The sequence below is a fragment of the Tamandua tetradactyla genome, chromosome 12 (genome assembly GCF_023851605.1).
Source record: "Tamandua tetradactyla isolate mTamTet1 chromosome 12, mTamTet1.pri, whole genome shotgun sequence".
NCBI classification, from domain to species: Eukaryota; Metazoa; Chordata; class Mammalia; order Pilosa; family Myrmecophagidae; genus Tamandua; species Tamandua tetradactyla.
Window position 1 is genome coordinate 81,198,613 of NC_135338.1, and position 16,978 is coordinate 81,215,590.

At 37.1% G+C, this 16,978-nt stretch overlaps 2 protein-coding genes across 3 annotated transcripts in view; one reads left to right on the forward strand and one right to left on the reverse strand.

Moving 5' to 3' along the window:
* The window catches only part of MTMR10 (myotubularin related protein 10), a 71,186-nt gene extending 60,642 nt beyond the window's left edge, over positions 1 to 10,544 (forward strand). Inside the window, exons 13-16 of the mRNA XM_077124006.1 lie at positions 1,524 to 1,693; positions 2,842 to 3,012; positions 6,509 to 6,691; positions 7,296 to 10,544. Coding sequence (XP_076980121.1) covers positions 1,524 to 1,693; positions 2,842 to 3,012; positions 6,509 to 6,691; positions 7,296 to 7,892 — 1,121 coding nt within the window. The 3' untranslated portion in view covers positions 7,893 to 10,544. The remainder of the gene's footprint in view (positions 1 to 1,523; positions 1,694 to 2,841; positions 3,013 to 6,508; positions 6,692 to 7,295) is intronic.
* FAN1 (FANCD2 and FANCI associated nuclease 1) overlaps positions 1,513 to 16,978 on the reverse strand; it is a 53,554-nt gene continuing 38,088 nt past the window's right edge. The window contains exons 13-14 of one of the 2 annotated variants that reach the window (XM_077124004.1): positions 14,497 to 14,625; positions 1,513 to 11,285 (exon numbers count right to left, since the gene is read on the reverse strand). In XM_077124004.1, the coding sequence (XP_076980119.1) occupies positions 11,148 to 11,285; positions 14,497 to 14,625 (267 nt within the window). In that variant the 3' untranslated portion in view covers positions 1,513 to 11,147. Of the gene's footprint in view, positions 11,286 to 14,496; positions 14,626 to 15,551; positions 15,745 to 16,978 lie in introns of those variants that run through there. The other variant, XR_013160644.1, reaches the window with a different exon arrangement.

Sequence of the window (16,978 nt, forward strand, 5' to 3'; positions counted from 1 at the left end):
TTCCTGTGACCTTGCTGAACCTGTTTAGTGGTTATAGACGTTATTGTGTGGTTTCCTTAAGATTTTTTTATATATAGGATCTGTTGTCTGCAAATACTTCTTCCTTTCCAATCTGGATCTTTTATTTCCTTTTTTGCCTAGTTGCTCTGTCTAGAACCTCTAGTATAATGTGGAATAGAAGTGTTGAGAGGAGACATCCTTGTACCTGATCTTTGGAGGAAAGAATGAAGTCTTCCATAAGTGTGATATTAGCTGTAGCCTTTTTGTAGATGCCTCTTGAAGTTGTTCCCTCCTATTCCTAGTTACGAAGAGTTTTTATCGGGAATGAAGGTTGAATTTTTTTCAGATGCTTTCTCTGTATCTGAGATGGTTTGTCTTTATTTTATTAATATAGTGTTTTTGGTTTGCTAGAGCTTCCAAAATGCAATATACCAGAAAAGGATTGGCTTTTACAAAGGGGATTTATTAGGTTACTAATTTACAGTTCTGAGGCCATGAAAATGTCCAAATTAAGGCATCAAGACGGAGATACCCTCTCTAAGGAAAGGTTGCTGGCATATGGGGTTCCTCTGTCACATGAGAAGTCACATAGTGATGTTTGCCTGTCCTTCCTTCTCGCCTGAATTCTGATTTCAAAATGGCTTTCTCAGCTCCTCTGGGTCCTTCTCACTTCTCCTGGGGCATTTTCAATGTCTCTGAGCTCTGAGCCCTGTGTCCTCTCATAAAGGACTCCAGTAAAGGATTAAGACCCACCTTGAATTAGTGGGTCACATCTCCATGGGAACAACCTAATCAAAACACCCCACCCACAACAGGTCTGTATCCACAAGAATGGATTAAAAGAACATGACATTTTCTGGCATACATAACAATTTCAAACCAGTGCATGGCATTACTTTGATTTTTCGATATTAAATCAAAGGTGCATTCCTGGGATAATTTGGTTTGCTAACATCTTGTCGATTTTTACATCTGTAATAAGGGATATTGGTCAGTAATTCTTCTCATGTCTATCTGGCTTTGATCTTTGATATCAGTTAATACTGGCCTCATTAAAAAGGAAAGCAGCTGTAAAAGATGGGAGGGAAGTGTTTGCTTTTAGGGTAGTAGTGGACAGTTCTAAAACCTTTGACCTCTGAGGCATCACCATGTGGCATTATCAGTAGAAATCAGTAGTTTATACTGTATGTAATGTTCTTGGTAAAACAGTTAGTACACGTGATTTTTGAGTTTTACCACAAACCATTGGAATGATAAAAGTGTGAAAGATAAGTTTCTGTTATGTGCCAAATATTCACTTATAAATAATCATCTCCCATTTAAATGAGATTATTAATGTAGTCGATCTAAAATAGGTCTTTATACTATTTTAGAGTTGCTGGAATACAGTGAAATTTCTTTACACAGATTATTTTTAAGGTAGCCGAGGCACAGAATACTGAATTCTCTGCTCCACCTTTCCTTCCCTTTCTCTTTTAGCACTTTTCTATATAGTAATCATTTTCTTTCCTTTCTGTTGACAGAGGAAGAGGGAAGAGATTTGAGTTGTTTCATAGCTTCTCTTATTCAAGTGATGCTGGATCCCTATTTTAGGACAATTGCTGGATTTCAGAGTCTGATACAGAAGGAGTGGGTCATGTCTGGCTATCAGTTCCTGGACAGATGCAACCATTTAAAAAGATCAGAAAAAGAGGTATAATGAAATCTTTATTTCTTATTACCAGTCTCTAGATATGCACAAGGTGCAAAATTTGTGTCATGAGATTAGCCTTCTGTGAAGAGATGAGGGGCCTTTTACTACTGCATTTAATTCTGCTTAGTTTCCTTTGTCCAAGACTAGCTAATGGATTTGAGTACAATTGATGTACTTACGAAGATTACCATAACTATACAGGTGAAATTCTAAAAAGTTGCCTATTAAATTTCTCTAAGTTGAAAAGTATCTGAACAAATATTACATTAACTCCTCTGAAAGCAGATAATGAGCACATTAAATATTTGAAAAAACAGTTTTGAACATCATTTTTTCATAATGTTTTTTTCTTATAATCAGTTAAAAATGAGAAGTTTGAGAGAGACATTTTTGTAACAGCTGTGGTATCTATCAGTGGCTGCCTTCAATTCGTAAATTGTGAAAGGCCCCCACAACTAATCTCTTAGGCCTCACCAGTTTTGACAGAGTTGTGTCATGGAGCCCAGTGTGACTTGTGGTATTTCATATTTAACAACAAACTGTATTCTCCAAGAAGATTACAACAGAGAATCCTTCACATTTAGAATGATAGGACTTCCCTAATATAGGATAAGGGAATACCCTGGTGATAAAATGCCTGCCACCAACTCTGAACTTGAAGATAAAACATACGACCTAAAGGCTGATGCCAAACTGTTTTCTGAAGCTTGGAAATTTTCTGGATGGTGAGGGTCATAGGGTCATCCAAAAGCTAATTATAGAAGTTGTATTTTTGTTGTTGTTGTTCTACACAGCTGTTTCCCAGATAGGCTTAAACACATATTTTACCCTTCCCCATTCATAGAATGGCAACCTGCTCATCTGTTTACCTCGCCATTTCAACTTTGTGTACTTAAAACTTGGTGTACTTCAACTTTATATACTTAGGCAAATAAGGGCTGTGATGTCCACTGTGGTCAAACATACTTCTTAGGTTAAACATAAGATGTTTAGTCTATTACATATCTTTACTCAGTTTAGGAGTTAGGTTTTTGGGGTTTTGATGTTTTTTTCTCTTCATTTTTTATTTAATATCAGCAACAAATTTGAAAATGTGAACAGTTGAAGGACAATATCAAATAATTCCATTTTCTGTTTTTACTTGCCAGTCTCCTTTATTTTTGCTGTTCTTGGATGCCACATGGCAATTGTTAGAACAGTACCCAGCGGCGTTTGAGTTCTCTGAAACTTACTTAGCAGTGCTGTATGACAGTACCCACATCTCCCTGTTTGGCACCTTCCTGTTCAACTGTCCTCACCAGCGGGTGAAGCAAAGCACAGTAAGCAATATTGTGGCCATAGCTACTGTTTTTTTTTTCTTAACATCTTTATTGATATATAATTGAAGTACAATAAACTTTACCTGTAAGCTTAACTATATTTAACATACAGAGTTTTAAACTATCTTAACTGCCATTTTAAGCTGTAATTTCTTAATTTTTTAAAGATTTATGTAAAAATCAGAGAACTCGCTTTATTTTTACAAATCAGCATTCTATATGTTCTCGTGTCAGTTGTTCATAGTAAACCAGTTTAAAGGTATAATTTTAACCACCTTAAATGTGCTCGTTTTTATATTGTCACATTTGGACTGTTGGGATGGGTAATGAAAAAGACCTAAAGACCTCTATCAACTAAGTCAAAGTTGTATAAGACAAGATAATTCTCTTAAAGATGCTATGGGGAAGGAAATTTAGAGACTGTGAGCGTCTCTGCAGGCACCATATATTCAGAATCCTGTGTGCTATATGTCAGTCACTTTGGGGTAGGATTAGAAGCTTTTAGTCACAATTCCTTGCTATAGAGGAAGAATCATTTTTGACTAAGGAGGATTTCAAAAATAGTTGAAACTTGCTTCTGGCTGTAACTTTCCTGAACCTTGAGTTCTGTCTCACCCATATTTGACCCAGCAAAGGTTGTAGCTGGTGAAAGCTGCAATGAACAGCAAAAGAAATTGAAAGAGCTATTGAAATTGAAAGTACCTTTTGAAACGTTAAGATTACCTTTACAATGCACTTTTGGATCTTGAGCGTCAGCAGTGCAGCCTCGTATAACAGGAATACCTTCTTGGGGATTAGGGAAAATCCTCTGCCTAGGTTCCCCTGATGCTCCAGCCATAATCCTAGGTTTCTCATCTGTAAAATTGATCCATTCACTAGTGCCTTAGGCCTCATCGAGTGAGGTAAAAACATTTTATAAACTGTAAAGCCAAGGAAGTTAGTCATTCTGGATTGTAGATGTGAAAGACAAAAAAACACCCTGGACAATTAATTACTGGATGGTTTTATTCAAGCTTTCACAGTGGGGCAACTTTATTAATGAGGAATGGCCCAAAGAAAAGAACTAGGGGTTACAGAGGCAGAAATGAGGGGGTGTAGTGGAGGTTGTAACTCTAAGTAGTCAGCCAGTGCTCAGAGCATAGGAAGGAAAGGGGGAGCGGTTAGCATGGCTGTTTTCTGGGAGCACAGGGTCAGATGAATCCAGCGTTGTCATAAGGCTTTTTGGATATAATAGTTTGGGAAGGAAATTTCTGTAAAATTTATTCTGTGCTTACCTAAAGGAATTTGCCTTTCCAAATACTGAGAATTTACCTTTCCAAATACTGTGCTGAGGAGCAATGATGGACTAAGAGGCTGCTGAGGGTTCCAAAAATAAATGGTCTCAGAGTTACTCACTTTATTTCTTGTTTATTTTGTGTAGTTTTTGTACCCCTTTCTTTGCTGGGTGCTAGTTCTTCATATTGCTTGGTTTGCATGCTTCGTGCTCTCCTCTCAATTCCCTGTATACAGATGTATGCTCACACAGACACATACAGTTTGACCCTCCATTTACATTAGGTAGGAATAAAATAGTCTTATTAGACTTAGTAAAAAGAAAATACTATGGAAACTTTCAGGTCCTGGTGACTTTCCAGTACAGTGGGTGTACCTGAGCATAGGAGTTGCTGAATCCCATGCTTTGGCCCCCAGAGACACTCACTGCTCACTTCTGCTTCTTGGCTAGATTGTGGATGTGCTGAGTATGTTTACAAATAATTTATATACAGGAATAAAAATTACCAAATATTTTTAAATAGGAATATTTCACCTGCACTCTGCCTATTTCATGTTGTAATGCTATATTTGTTTTGACTTTCTGCCGAAGCTTTTCCTGGCAAATCTCTAACAAGAATTTTTCCCTTGGTCCCTCCTTCTCTCTCCCTTTGACATTTCATATTCAAGGTCTGCACTAATAGCAGAACTGAAGGCCTATCAGTACCCGCTCTGTGCTGTCCATGGAGAATTGGCCATTGATCTGAGAGTCGTGATATTTAGCACAACAGCTGTTTTCAGCTCCTTCCACACAGCAATAGCCAACACAGAATGGCGGCTCCTTCTTTTTTCACTCTTAGATGCTAGTGGTTAGGTACTATTTATAGAAAATCTGATCTTCCTTAATAAAATTAAAATTAAATAAATATTTTTAGTTTTCATATTTAAAAAAAATGACTTTTCTATATACTTTCCTAAGAGCTAAAAATAAGTTGGAGGTTGTTTTTAGACTAGAATTTAGATGAGAATTTAGACAAGACTAGTTTTCTAAAGTAAATGGCTTGTTTCTTATGTATGACTATATATATGATGAAATTTCAAATAAAAATTAAAAACTATTTTGATGCTTACTGAGTTAAGCTTTACTTATTTGAAATAGAATGTTTGTAAGACTTTTAAAAATGCCCTTTTCTATTACCTGTCTTAGCCATCTTTCGTTAAGTCATCATTGTGACAGGGTTGTGACCTGGCTGTAACACATAATGAATACATTATTCTTTGCCTTTTTTGTAATTTCCAAAGAAATTCATTTTCTTTGTAGGAAATTTGGAAAATACTGAGAGGTACAGGCAGAAAATAAAAACCAATCATTTCCCTACATCCAGAGACTCAAAATTGTGGACTTTAATTATGCTGTATAAACTGTTTTGAGAGCCTGCTAATGTCACTCAACCAAGATGATGTTCCTTTCCCCATGTCACTGTGGGTTGAGGTGATCTCAGCTCCATTGCTTCTTCACAGGAAAGTGGCAGCTGGCACACCACAGTGCAGGTCTCTCCTGCATCCAGTGGCTGCCTTGGTTCGCTGCAGTGGGGAACCTGACAACCAGGCAGCAGGGGCTGGGGTTGTCTCCTCTGAGTAAGGGACCCAGCCTTGGAGGCAAGGTCTTTGTGGTCTTGGCCAAATGCAAACCCTGGGAGAGCTGGTTCCTTTCTCCCTGCTTCTTGGCTGTGTTCCAGATATTGATGATCTGGATGTCAGATATTGATGAGGTGTGGTTTTTCCCTTTAGAAAAGAGTTTGTAAAAGAGGTGGCAGCGGTTCCAATCCAGAGATTTTTTTGTTAATCCTCTTAGAAGTTTCATGCCCAAAAGGTAATTGCTTAAACTTAGGGTCATGTGCTTATAAAAGTTAAATATTGCAATTACAAAAATAACTTTGACACATTTAAGACTTTATGGTATTGCATTAGTACCATTTTAGTTCTTTTAATAACATCCTTATTACCCAGAAGGCACAGATTCTTGGGTGTCTTAAGGAGACACCTCTGTTCTTGCAGAACTAAATGTTCCTTTGACCTGATGTGTCAGCATTATCTTTGCTCTCCTGAAGTAAAACATGCTGCTCTACTGGGTTTGAGTGCTCAAACTTCTATAATGATGAAAGGCTCATCAGAAAAGTAATTTATAAAAGAAATTCTTCAGTCTTGCACCTTTTCACAAATGTTCAAATATTATATCTTGCAGGAATTTGCTATAAGCAAAAATATCCAATTGGGTGACGAAAAGGGCTTAAAATTCCCCTCAGTTTGGGACTGGTCTCTTCAGTTCACAGCAAAGGATTGCACCCTTTTCCATAACCCCTTCTACATTGGAAAGAGCATGCCCTGCGTACAGAACAGCTCTGTGAAATCTTTTAAGCGGACAAAGGTAAATTACAAAAATGCACTAAAAATAAAACCTTATACTTGCTCACACATAACCAGACATCTCTTTTAGAAAACAGTGTATTAAAAGCAAAGTCATTTCCTGTGTCAATACCACTAATACAAGCTTTTAAAGGATCATTCACTTTTTTAACTGAAACTACTTTATCCTGACTTTTCTTCTCACTGTCTAAGGCCCTCCAAGCCATGATTAGCATCTGAGTAAGCAGACTACAGCCCTAGCTCCTGAAATCCATTCATTCTCCCCTGCCCCTTCTTTCTAGAATTAGTCAGGTCTAGATTTCTTTAAACCTATAAGTCTTAGAGGTTTACACTTAAGCAAATCAGTGGCTAGGATGTGCTCACCTTCCCACCCCCACACAGGCTAGTGTCAATGTCTACATAGAGCTAAACCTAAAAAATATGTTAAATTTCAGTGGAGGAGAAATAGAATAAGTTTTCTCAGGGAAGGTACAAAAATGTTCTTTGAGACTGAAATGCCATCAGAGTTTTTCTTAAGACTGAGTTTATATTTGCCATTGGATCTTTACTGTCCTTCTGAAAATGAAAGCCCCAAGAAAATAATGCTAAATCTCTCCTCTGTACAGAAAAGCTATAGCTCTACTCTAAGAGGAGTGCCATCCTCCTTCAGGAATGGAATCATCAGTGACCAAGAACTGCTTCCAAGGAGAAACTCCTTAATATTAAAACCAAAGCCAGACCCTCTTCAGCAAACTGATAGCCAGGATGGCAGCATGGAGCAGTATTTTAGGGAATGGTTTTCCAAACCAGTTGACCTGCATGGACTTCTTCTGCCACGGCTCTCTGCAGCACACATAAAACTGTGGAAACTGTGCTATTTCCGCTGGGTTCCTGAGGCTCAGATCAACGGTGGTGGCTTCATTACTGCCTTCCACAAGCTCTCCCTCCTGGTGGACGAAGTTGACCTGCTCTCCAGGATGCTCCGGCAACCCAGGGGTGGCCCTTTGCCAGCCTGCTATGCAGAACTGGAGCAGGGGCGGATGTACTTCCGGGCAAGCAGCCCACAGGAGACGTTGGGGACACCGGAGTATCTCTCCTCTTCATTTCCGTTTTCTCCTGTAGGAAATCTATGCAGACGAAGCATTCTAGGAACACCATTAAGCAAATTTTTAACTGGGGCCAAAATATGGTTATCTACAGAGACACTAGCAAATGAAGACTAAGTATAGCATTTTCTGAACATTTTGAGAGAAGCTGTCAGTTTTTTCTCTCTGAATTGAATTTGTTAACCTAGGCATTTGAAGCTCTTAATAATTTTATATGTAAGAATAATAGTTGAAATTTGCACTATTTAAGAACCTGTTGAATCATACATCACAAATTCTTTTTAAAGATAGGCATAATTTTTTTCTTTTATGTTTTTCTGTCATTATAGGTCTTGTACATTTGCAGGCACAGAATTCTCCTATTTCTTATAACTGTGGTGTAGCTAAGTCAGATTTTGTCCTACGAGCTACTAATGTTTATCTGGTACTTGGTCAGAGCAGCAACCCAAAGAAGCAGACAGGAAAATTAAGAAGTTATTGTTTAATATTTTTCCAGAAACAACTGCTAAACCCTCCCCCAAAAGGCTTGAATATGTTTTCCTATTTTTCTAATTAACTTTCTGTTCTCTCTAATGGGATTCAACTGATGCAGATTCAGTGTTCCAAGGCCATAATTTATTATTTTGGATCATCTTGCTTGGGACTTTATATCACTGTTTAAAATCATAAGTTTGCTTTTACTTCATAGGACTAACTTTAAAATAATATGCACTGTTTAAAGCATTTGCTGTAATAATATAATTAAAAGTGCCTTTGATGTTGATACTAAGGTATAAATAACAGAGTGAAGTATAATTTCAGTTTTCAAAAACAGGTTGTTAAAACCCCCTACTGCATGTTAGAAACAGGCTTTGCACACTAGGCTTTATGCCAATAGTGGGGGATCCCCAAAGCCACATTTCTGTTCTCTGAAAGTCACCAAAGAAAGACACAGAGGGTCAGTGGGTATAATCCTGAGACTCCTGGGAGCTGTCCATCCTGTGGAGGTGCAGCCCAGCTCTCCCAGCTCTGATGAGTTGAGAGCACTGCACTGAGAACACCCTCTTTGCAAATACAGGACTGGCTTGGAGGCATTGGGGCTCCCCTGTCAGTATTTACACTCTGGTAAACTATTGCTGGCACTTTGACTCAGTGACTTGAGGTCACAAAATGTCATCTGCATAGAACCCCCTCTTCTCTCAGAGAAAATTCTTAATGCTAAGGAATCAGAATAGAGAACAGGAGGGATAAAAATACACTTCTTAAAGAAAGTACTGATATTTTTAAAGAGAACCCCCCACACACACATATTCACACACACATTTGGCAACCCTGAGAGGAAGGAGACTTGAGAAGCAGACAGAGGTGTATGTTTACTCTGAAACATCTCATTTCGAACTGTGTGAAGAAAGCTCAGCCAAAGTTAGGAGGGTCAAAGCTGAGGCTCATTATAGCAATGGTGTTAGTACCAGTCTACCCCCACCCCATGCCGTTTAAAAGATAGAGGTTTTCAAATTCGGTTATATTATTTAAAGAGTCTGAAATTGCCATCTCAAGAGTTTAAACATTTTTATAATAAAGTGTACAGTTAGCTTATTTCCTTTTCTAAAACAAGTTTTTACCTTTATCATGTAAAGAAGTGCTTCAATTTGAATTATTTGCCTTTTAAAAATTATTTGATCATGTCTCTGGATTTAAATAGACCAGAGTTTTTATAAAATGTCTTTGGAAATTCATCTTTTGACACATTCACTGTTTCTGCCAACTTGTTGCCTAGAAAATAAGGGCTATTTTCAATTTACATAAATAACATTATTGTCATTAAACATTTTATAGTCCTTTATTGGAAACTAGCCCCAGTCCTCTTCAAGTTTAACAGCATACCCTGCCACTGAAAGTGTAATGTCTTCTCTCTTTTTCATTAAGCTGTTTTATTACAAATGGTTTTAAATTATTTTCGGGGGTTGAGATTTAGTTTCCATAATTTTTTCTGTCACACTCATTTCAATGCCATTAATATTATTAATTTACAGTTTTTAAAAAATCTTTTGTACTATTAATACTGTATTAAAAATAGATGTGCCTATTTTTTGTGTGATCATCAAATGTAGTGAAATACATTTATTTTATTTTTGCTAGTTAGTTGTTATATCATGATTATTGTGTCACAATGTGTCGTGCATAATATGAAAAACAACTATAGTGGCCTTAAGTCCTGCCCATTATACAGCTGCTTGGCAACTTTAACAAAAAGGACACTGTGGCGACAGGAGTTGTGAGTTTGGCTAAGTATACTGTGCCAAAGAGAGCTCAGCACTCCATGTCCACGGCCTGTGAGTGAAGCCTGTGAGGGTGGAATGCCACGCAGATGTCAGACTGCTTTCAACTTTGTAGTTTGAACTTAAAGATATTCAATGGCTTACTATTATTCTCTGATGAATATCTAACTTTAAATTCAAAAATGCCTAACTTTTTTAAAGGAAAGGATATTAATTTGTACTAACAGAGTGAAAACAACTGAACACATCCTTCAACAAGATCTGCTTGCTGTAGCAGTAAAATCAAGTAGCTAAAACTTGGTTTTGTGAGAAAATTAAACTTTGTGCCTAAAATTGATTATGATTTGACTTAAAATAGCATGAGCAGGAAGACAAGAGGTCTTGTTGGTCAACAGTGATGAATGTGAAGGAAATTTTGACTGCTAAATAAAATTTCTACTGAAGTTGTTTGTTGTAATTGTCAATATGAAATCATCTACACAAATATAGTGATTAAAAGATATCTTCTTCCACTCAAGTTTTTTTGGTTCCCCTCTGAAACATAGTGACCAATCACTTTCTTAATGTCCATTCAGAGCTGGCTGTGGTTAAAGCCACATGGGTGTTAATGGACCCTGCACCCTACCTGGTCCTTCCATTCAATAAAGAACTGGGGGGTAATGATTCTCCAAGGTCATCTCAGAACAAGTCTGTGGGGGGCCAGGATCCCAGTCCTAACAGTCTCTCGATAAACTGCCTTCCTGTCATATATCTTCCCTAGCCAGGGGGTTCTTCCAATGATGGTAATGAGATAAATAGCCAAGCAGCCTTTTATTAATTCTACTGTGTATATTTTCAGCCTTTTCTGGAAGTTTAAATAACGTAGATGCATCCAGTTCCTAAAATGGCCTCTAAGATTCTGACCTTTTAAAAAGTTTATTACCTACGGTGGGTAACCAACGCACATATTCAAGCAGATATTATTTTGTGACTATACAGACATTGTAAATGATGACTCATCAGGCCTTCTAGTTTATAACTGACAAAAACAAAATTGAAATTATATAAAATAATAGTGCTTTATGCTTTTAGAAATGTCTCAACCAACAATCAGATAGTCCAAAATCCATAGCTCTTAGCTAAGGCCTTTACCCTTAGCTCCAACTGCAACCACATGGCAGACTTCTACTTCAGCCCCCAACTTCTGCAGTTCATCCAACCAGATCATTTGCTTATGTGAAAGACGATCATTGGGGCCTTTAACTTCCACCAGCTAAAAGATAAGTTTTTTAAGAGGATTAGTGTCTTACTGAAACTGAATAATCATCCAAAAAAGCCATAGGTACTTTCACTGCATGCATATATATTATATATATATCTACAGCAAGAATACATATCTAAGAAATTCCTTGAGAAATTTTCCATTTGGTAGGAACTAGGGAGTTGTTCACTGAGAACGAGTAAAATGACTCTTAGTACAACAACTGAAAAATTGTTTTAAAATAGGAACTGGATTGCTCCCCTGCTTAAAATCCTCCAATTACTTTCCATTATATATGCAATTAAGTTCATACTTTTTACCATGACCTACAAGGTTGTATGATCTTGCCCCTGCAACCACTCCAGATGTCTCTTCAGTTCTTTGAACAGACCAATCTCTTTCCTACTTGAGGGCTCCATGGTTTCCTTGGCCTAGCTCATTCTCCATATTCTTCACATGCCTGATTTCTTTCAAAGTCAGTTTAAATTCATCTCAAAGAAGTCCACTATACCACTAAATGGATTCCTCCTATATACCTCTTTCATAAGATAAATCTGCCTTTACACCTCAGCTCTGTGAAAGCTGGACTGTCAGTTACATTATCTGTATTTTACTGAACTTAAAGCAATAAAAACTATCCAAAATGAAATATTATTAAATAAACAGCATTAAACAGTCTAATATACATTAGAATCCCCCAAAAGATCCCAAAGGAGAAAAGAGAAAAATGTTTGAAGAAATAATGGCCAAAAGTTTTCCAAATTTGATAAAACTACAAACCTGAAGACCCAAGGAGCTCAATAAACCCCAAGCTCAGAAACAAAAGAACACTACACTGAGGATCACTGTAACTGTAATCATTGTAACAAAAAATAAAAGACAAAAGATTCTGCATTGGAAACAATGCAAGTTAAAAGACAGTAGATCAACATCTTTTAGGTACTGAAAGAAAATACTGTCAACATAGAATTCTTTGCCCAGAGAAAGTATCTTTCATAAACAATGGCGAATTAAGACTTGAAAGCCTAAATAAATAATTAGCAGATGTCACTTCAAGAAATGTTAGAGGTAAATTCTTCAAGCAGAAGGAGAATGGAAATCTGGATCTATACAAAGGAATAACCACCATTGGCAATGGTTAACTACATGAGTATTACAAAGACTTTTTCTAATTATTCAACTATATAAAGCATACTGTTATAAGGTTCTTTATGCTATACTATACTATACGTGAAGTGGTATAACATCACTTGAAGATGGATAGTAAGTTTACACTATCCAACCACTGTAAATATTAAGGAAGCTGCTAAAAAAGCACCACTTACAGATAGCAAGCCACCAAAAGGATTAACATACAATTTTTAAAAATCCAGAAGGCAGACAAAGAAACAAAAGGGAGGGAAATGAAGGGCTGCGATAGATAGGAAACAAGTACCAAGATGGCAGGTTTAAAAAAGTAAAAGGATAGAAAAAGATGTATCATTTTAACACTAATCAAAAGCAAGCTGGAGTAGTTATATTTCTGAACAAAAGGAACATTACCAGAATAAAGGAGGGCCATTTCATGATAAGGAGGGTCAATTCATCAAGAGGATATAATCAAAAAGATGTCCAGCATCAGCAAAAGTATCATTCACATTTTACTGGAGGCTCTAACCAGTACAATCAGATAAGGAAAACATCATCAAAGATTAGAAACAAAGAAGTACAACTATTAGCAGACAACTTTTATATGTAGAAAATCTGGTTAAAATACAAAAAAAGTTCCTAGAACAAATAAATGAATGTATCAGATTTGCAGGATTCAAGACCAATATGCAAGAATCAACTATATTTCTATAGAGTAGAAGCAAACAACTGGAAACAAAATTTTTAAAATACCATTTAATAGCATCAAAAATAGGAAATTGTTTTAAGAGCTGCAAGACCTACACACAAAAAGCTAAAAGCACTGCTGAGAGAAATTTAAAAAATCCTAAATAAACACAGATATACCATGCTCACTGATCAAAAGGTTTAACACTGTTAAGGTATCAATTCTTCCCAAACTGATCTACAGATTTAAAGCAATCCCAATTAAAGTCTCAGCAGACTTTGTTTTATAAATTGAGAAGCTGATTTTGCATTCAAATAAAAATGCAAAACAACTTTGTAAAAGGAAAGCAAAGTTGGAGGACTTAAACTACCTAACTACATGAAGCTACAGTATATTAAGTAATATAAATAAATATCAATGGAACAAAAGCATCCAGCAATAACCCCACACATATATAGATCATTGATTTTGTCAAAGATGCAAAGGCAATTCAGTGGAGGAAGGACAGTCTTTTCTACAAGAGGTTCTGAAACAGTTGGATATCCATATATGAAAAAATAAACTTCAATTCATGCCTCAAAATATACAAGAATTATTTAAAAATTGTTCGGAGAACTAAATGTAAAACCTAAAAACAAAACATTTCTGAGAAGAAAGCAGAGGAGAACTGTGTGATCTCAAATTAACCAACTATTTCTGCAAAGTATTTAATGATCCCTAAAAGAAAAGAAGTTAAGACATGATCAAAATTTGAAATTTCTACTTCCAAGGATACTATTAAGAAAATAAAAAGACAAGCCATGGACTGGGATGAAATATCAGTAAACCATATATATCTGATAAAGGATTCGTATCTAGACTACATTAAAAAAATAAAACACTCAAAACTCAACAGTAAGAAAACAAGCTACTCCTTAGGGGCAGCAAGATGCATTATCTAAGAAAGCTCACTCTCGGGGGGGTGCCTGCCTTGCCTGCCCCAGCATGGCTCCAGTACTGGCTGGCAGATTCTAAAAGAACTCCCACACGCACCCTCCCTGTGAGTGTGGGCTGGACCTAACGACTTCCTTCTAACAACAAGAATAGAGCCGAAGAGATGGGATGTCGCTTCCAAGGTCCGTTTATAAGACTGACTTCCATCTTGCTCACATTTTCTGGCTCTTCTTGCTTACTTGTGCCAGTGAAAAAAGGTGCCATGTTTTCGAGCTGCCCGACCGAGAAGCTCATGCAGCAAGCCACTGAGGGAGGCCTCTGTCCAACTGCCAGGGAGAGACTGAGGCCCTTTTTTCCAGTAGCTCACAAGGAACTGAATCCTGCCAACAACCATGTAAGAAATGCCTAAATCGTGGCATCTGATGAAGTTGTTATAAAATTACAACTACGACTTTCCATTCTGGCTGAACTGACCTTACAGCGATGATTCTGGGAGTTCCACACCACCAGGTCAGGGAGGCCCCCACGGCAGTGTCGAAAGTCATTAGCAAGGCGCCTGCACACTCCACTCAGGATGGGGCCCCCCAAACAGGAAACCAAATCCTAAACACAAAAGACAGGGACAGTAAGCCTCTGCCCTTGTCACACATACCCTGAAATACATCACGACTGCAATACAGATAGATAGATAAGAAAACAGAAATGTATTTCAAGTAAGCCAGATGCTGTTGTGGATCTCATCCTGGGCTTAAGAGTCATTGGCTAGAGAAACTATCATGGCAGCTCAGATTGGTCAAAGGGCCTTAAGGAAGGTAGCCTTGGGATGCTGTCCAAAGTTGGGGGCAGCAAACAGAGCCTCCACTCTGATGCAGGAATCTAAGCATAAAATCAGGTATTTATCTTCCTGTAGTATGTTGATAAGCACAACTCTTCTACCACATACCTCAGTTGTGCCTAAGGAGATACATATGAAGGAACTTTCTTTAAAATTGCTGTACTGGGGATGCAAGGGTAGGTCAATTGTAGAATTCTCACCTGCCGTTTGGGAGACCCAGGTTTGATTCCTGGTCCATGCACTTCCCAAAAAACCAAACAAGCAAAAGTTCAACAAATGGTACTGCAATAACGGGATACTCAACAGGAAGAAGAATGAAATGTGACCCCACTATACAGCATACAAAAAAAAACTGCTGTACCATTAATAAACAAAAGAAAATATTGAGGGAGTAGAATTATAGGATATTCTTTTTTTAATAGTTTTTTCTTTTTTTAAATCTTTTTATTTTATTTTTTTAAATACCAAAAAACACAAAGAAAACAAAAATATTCCTATTTTGATCATTCAGTTCTACATATATCATCAGTAATTCACAACAATTATAGGATATTCTATGCAGGAAATGTATGATGTGGTATCAGGCATGGATACCACATTTTGTTCCTTGGTACAAAAAAATCAGATGTAATATCAAAGAGATCTGGATACTGAAAAACACGATTAGAAACTGGGCTTCTACAAGGGCTTCTACCTTGGTGAAACAACATTTGGTAAAGGCATCCTGTACAGATGGGAGACTGACTGGCGTTTTACAGCCCACGTCTTCCTGGCTACTCCAGAATTTGTACTTTGGATTTTTTTTTCTTTTGAATTTCATTCACTTCTATACTCTCAGCTTGCAACATTGGTTTTTGATGAAGTTGTAAAGCAGATGGTAGCTGCCTCTGAAAGAAGAACATGTAAGTTGTATGGTCTGGAAACAGTGTACCTCGAGAATTAATGCTACATGAAAATCACCACACATAAAAGGAAAGAAGAATGGGTGTCACCTACTTATAACTAAGATTGTTCACATTTAGGAAGTGCTTTCATCATTAACTTTTAGAAGTCAGCAAGTATTTGTTAAACCCAGATTTAATTATAAACCTGTACCATTTAAAAATTTGTAAACAGAATATGGAGCCACATGTACATAAGAGTATTTTCTTCAATCATGCATAATCCAGTATGTTCTGCATTTACAAAAATGGATGTCATCACTTGCTAGTATACTGACATAACTTTTCTGAGCAGAAATTGAAACTAAGTTAAAACCTTTTAATTATCACTTTACTTGGAAGAGGTTAGTTTAGATAGATATTCACGCAGTATGTATTATATTAACCATGTCACATTTAAGTTTTTAAATTTACACTGTGTAACCTGTATTACAGCCTGCCTTGTCGCTTAGTTTATTTGAGTAATTGTCAAGTATTTTAAAATTTTGACTTAAAAATACTGTCAGTAAAAGTCCCCTGGCACTTTTGATATTTTTAAATTGTTCTTATGGGTGATAATATTCAGTGCTATAGTGAGGTTAGCTTCCAGATTTACAGTGATTATATTTTTTGGTAAGTGGTCCAGAGCTTTAAGCTACCCTGTCCCAGGTACTTTGGCTGCTCTTTCAACAATGCAAATTGTGTGTCACATTTTGTCTTCAACAGATGAAGATGGTTGATACATCTCCAGTACTCTGCATCCCTATTTTCTATTTATTATGTCTCCTCACTTTGTTATTTGAAACTATTTTTTTAAAACCAATGAAAGGGCTGAAATGGTAACTTAATAAAAGTAATTTGCTAAACAAACAAACAAACAAACCATTAGCTAAAATTTCCTGGCAAACTCTGGGGAAATCAGTTTTCCTGGCCATGGACCATACTTTGAATGGTATGGGAAACACTAGGATGCAGCTGAGGATGAGGGAATGTGGAACCAGCACTCTGGATTCTAACAGTGATGACTTGCAGAGACCCAGGCTGTTACAGGGACAGAGACCTGCAGGTAAGGCAGAGGCAAGCTACTAAGTAAGGGATGACAAAAGCATAACTGTTTTTTTGTGTGTGTGCTCTAATATGTTCCCTTCAATAGTGGTGGCAACTGGGCTAGGGAGTGGGGTATTATACATATACAGGTAAA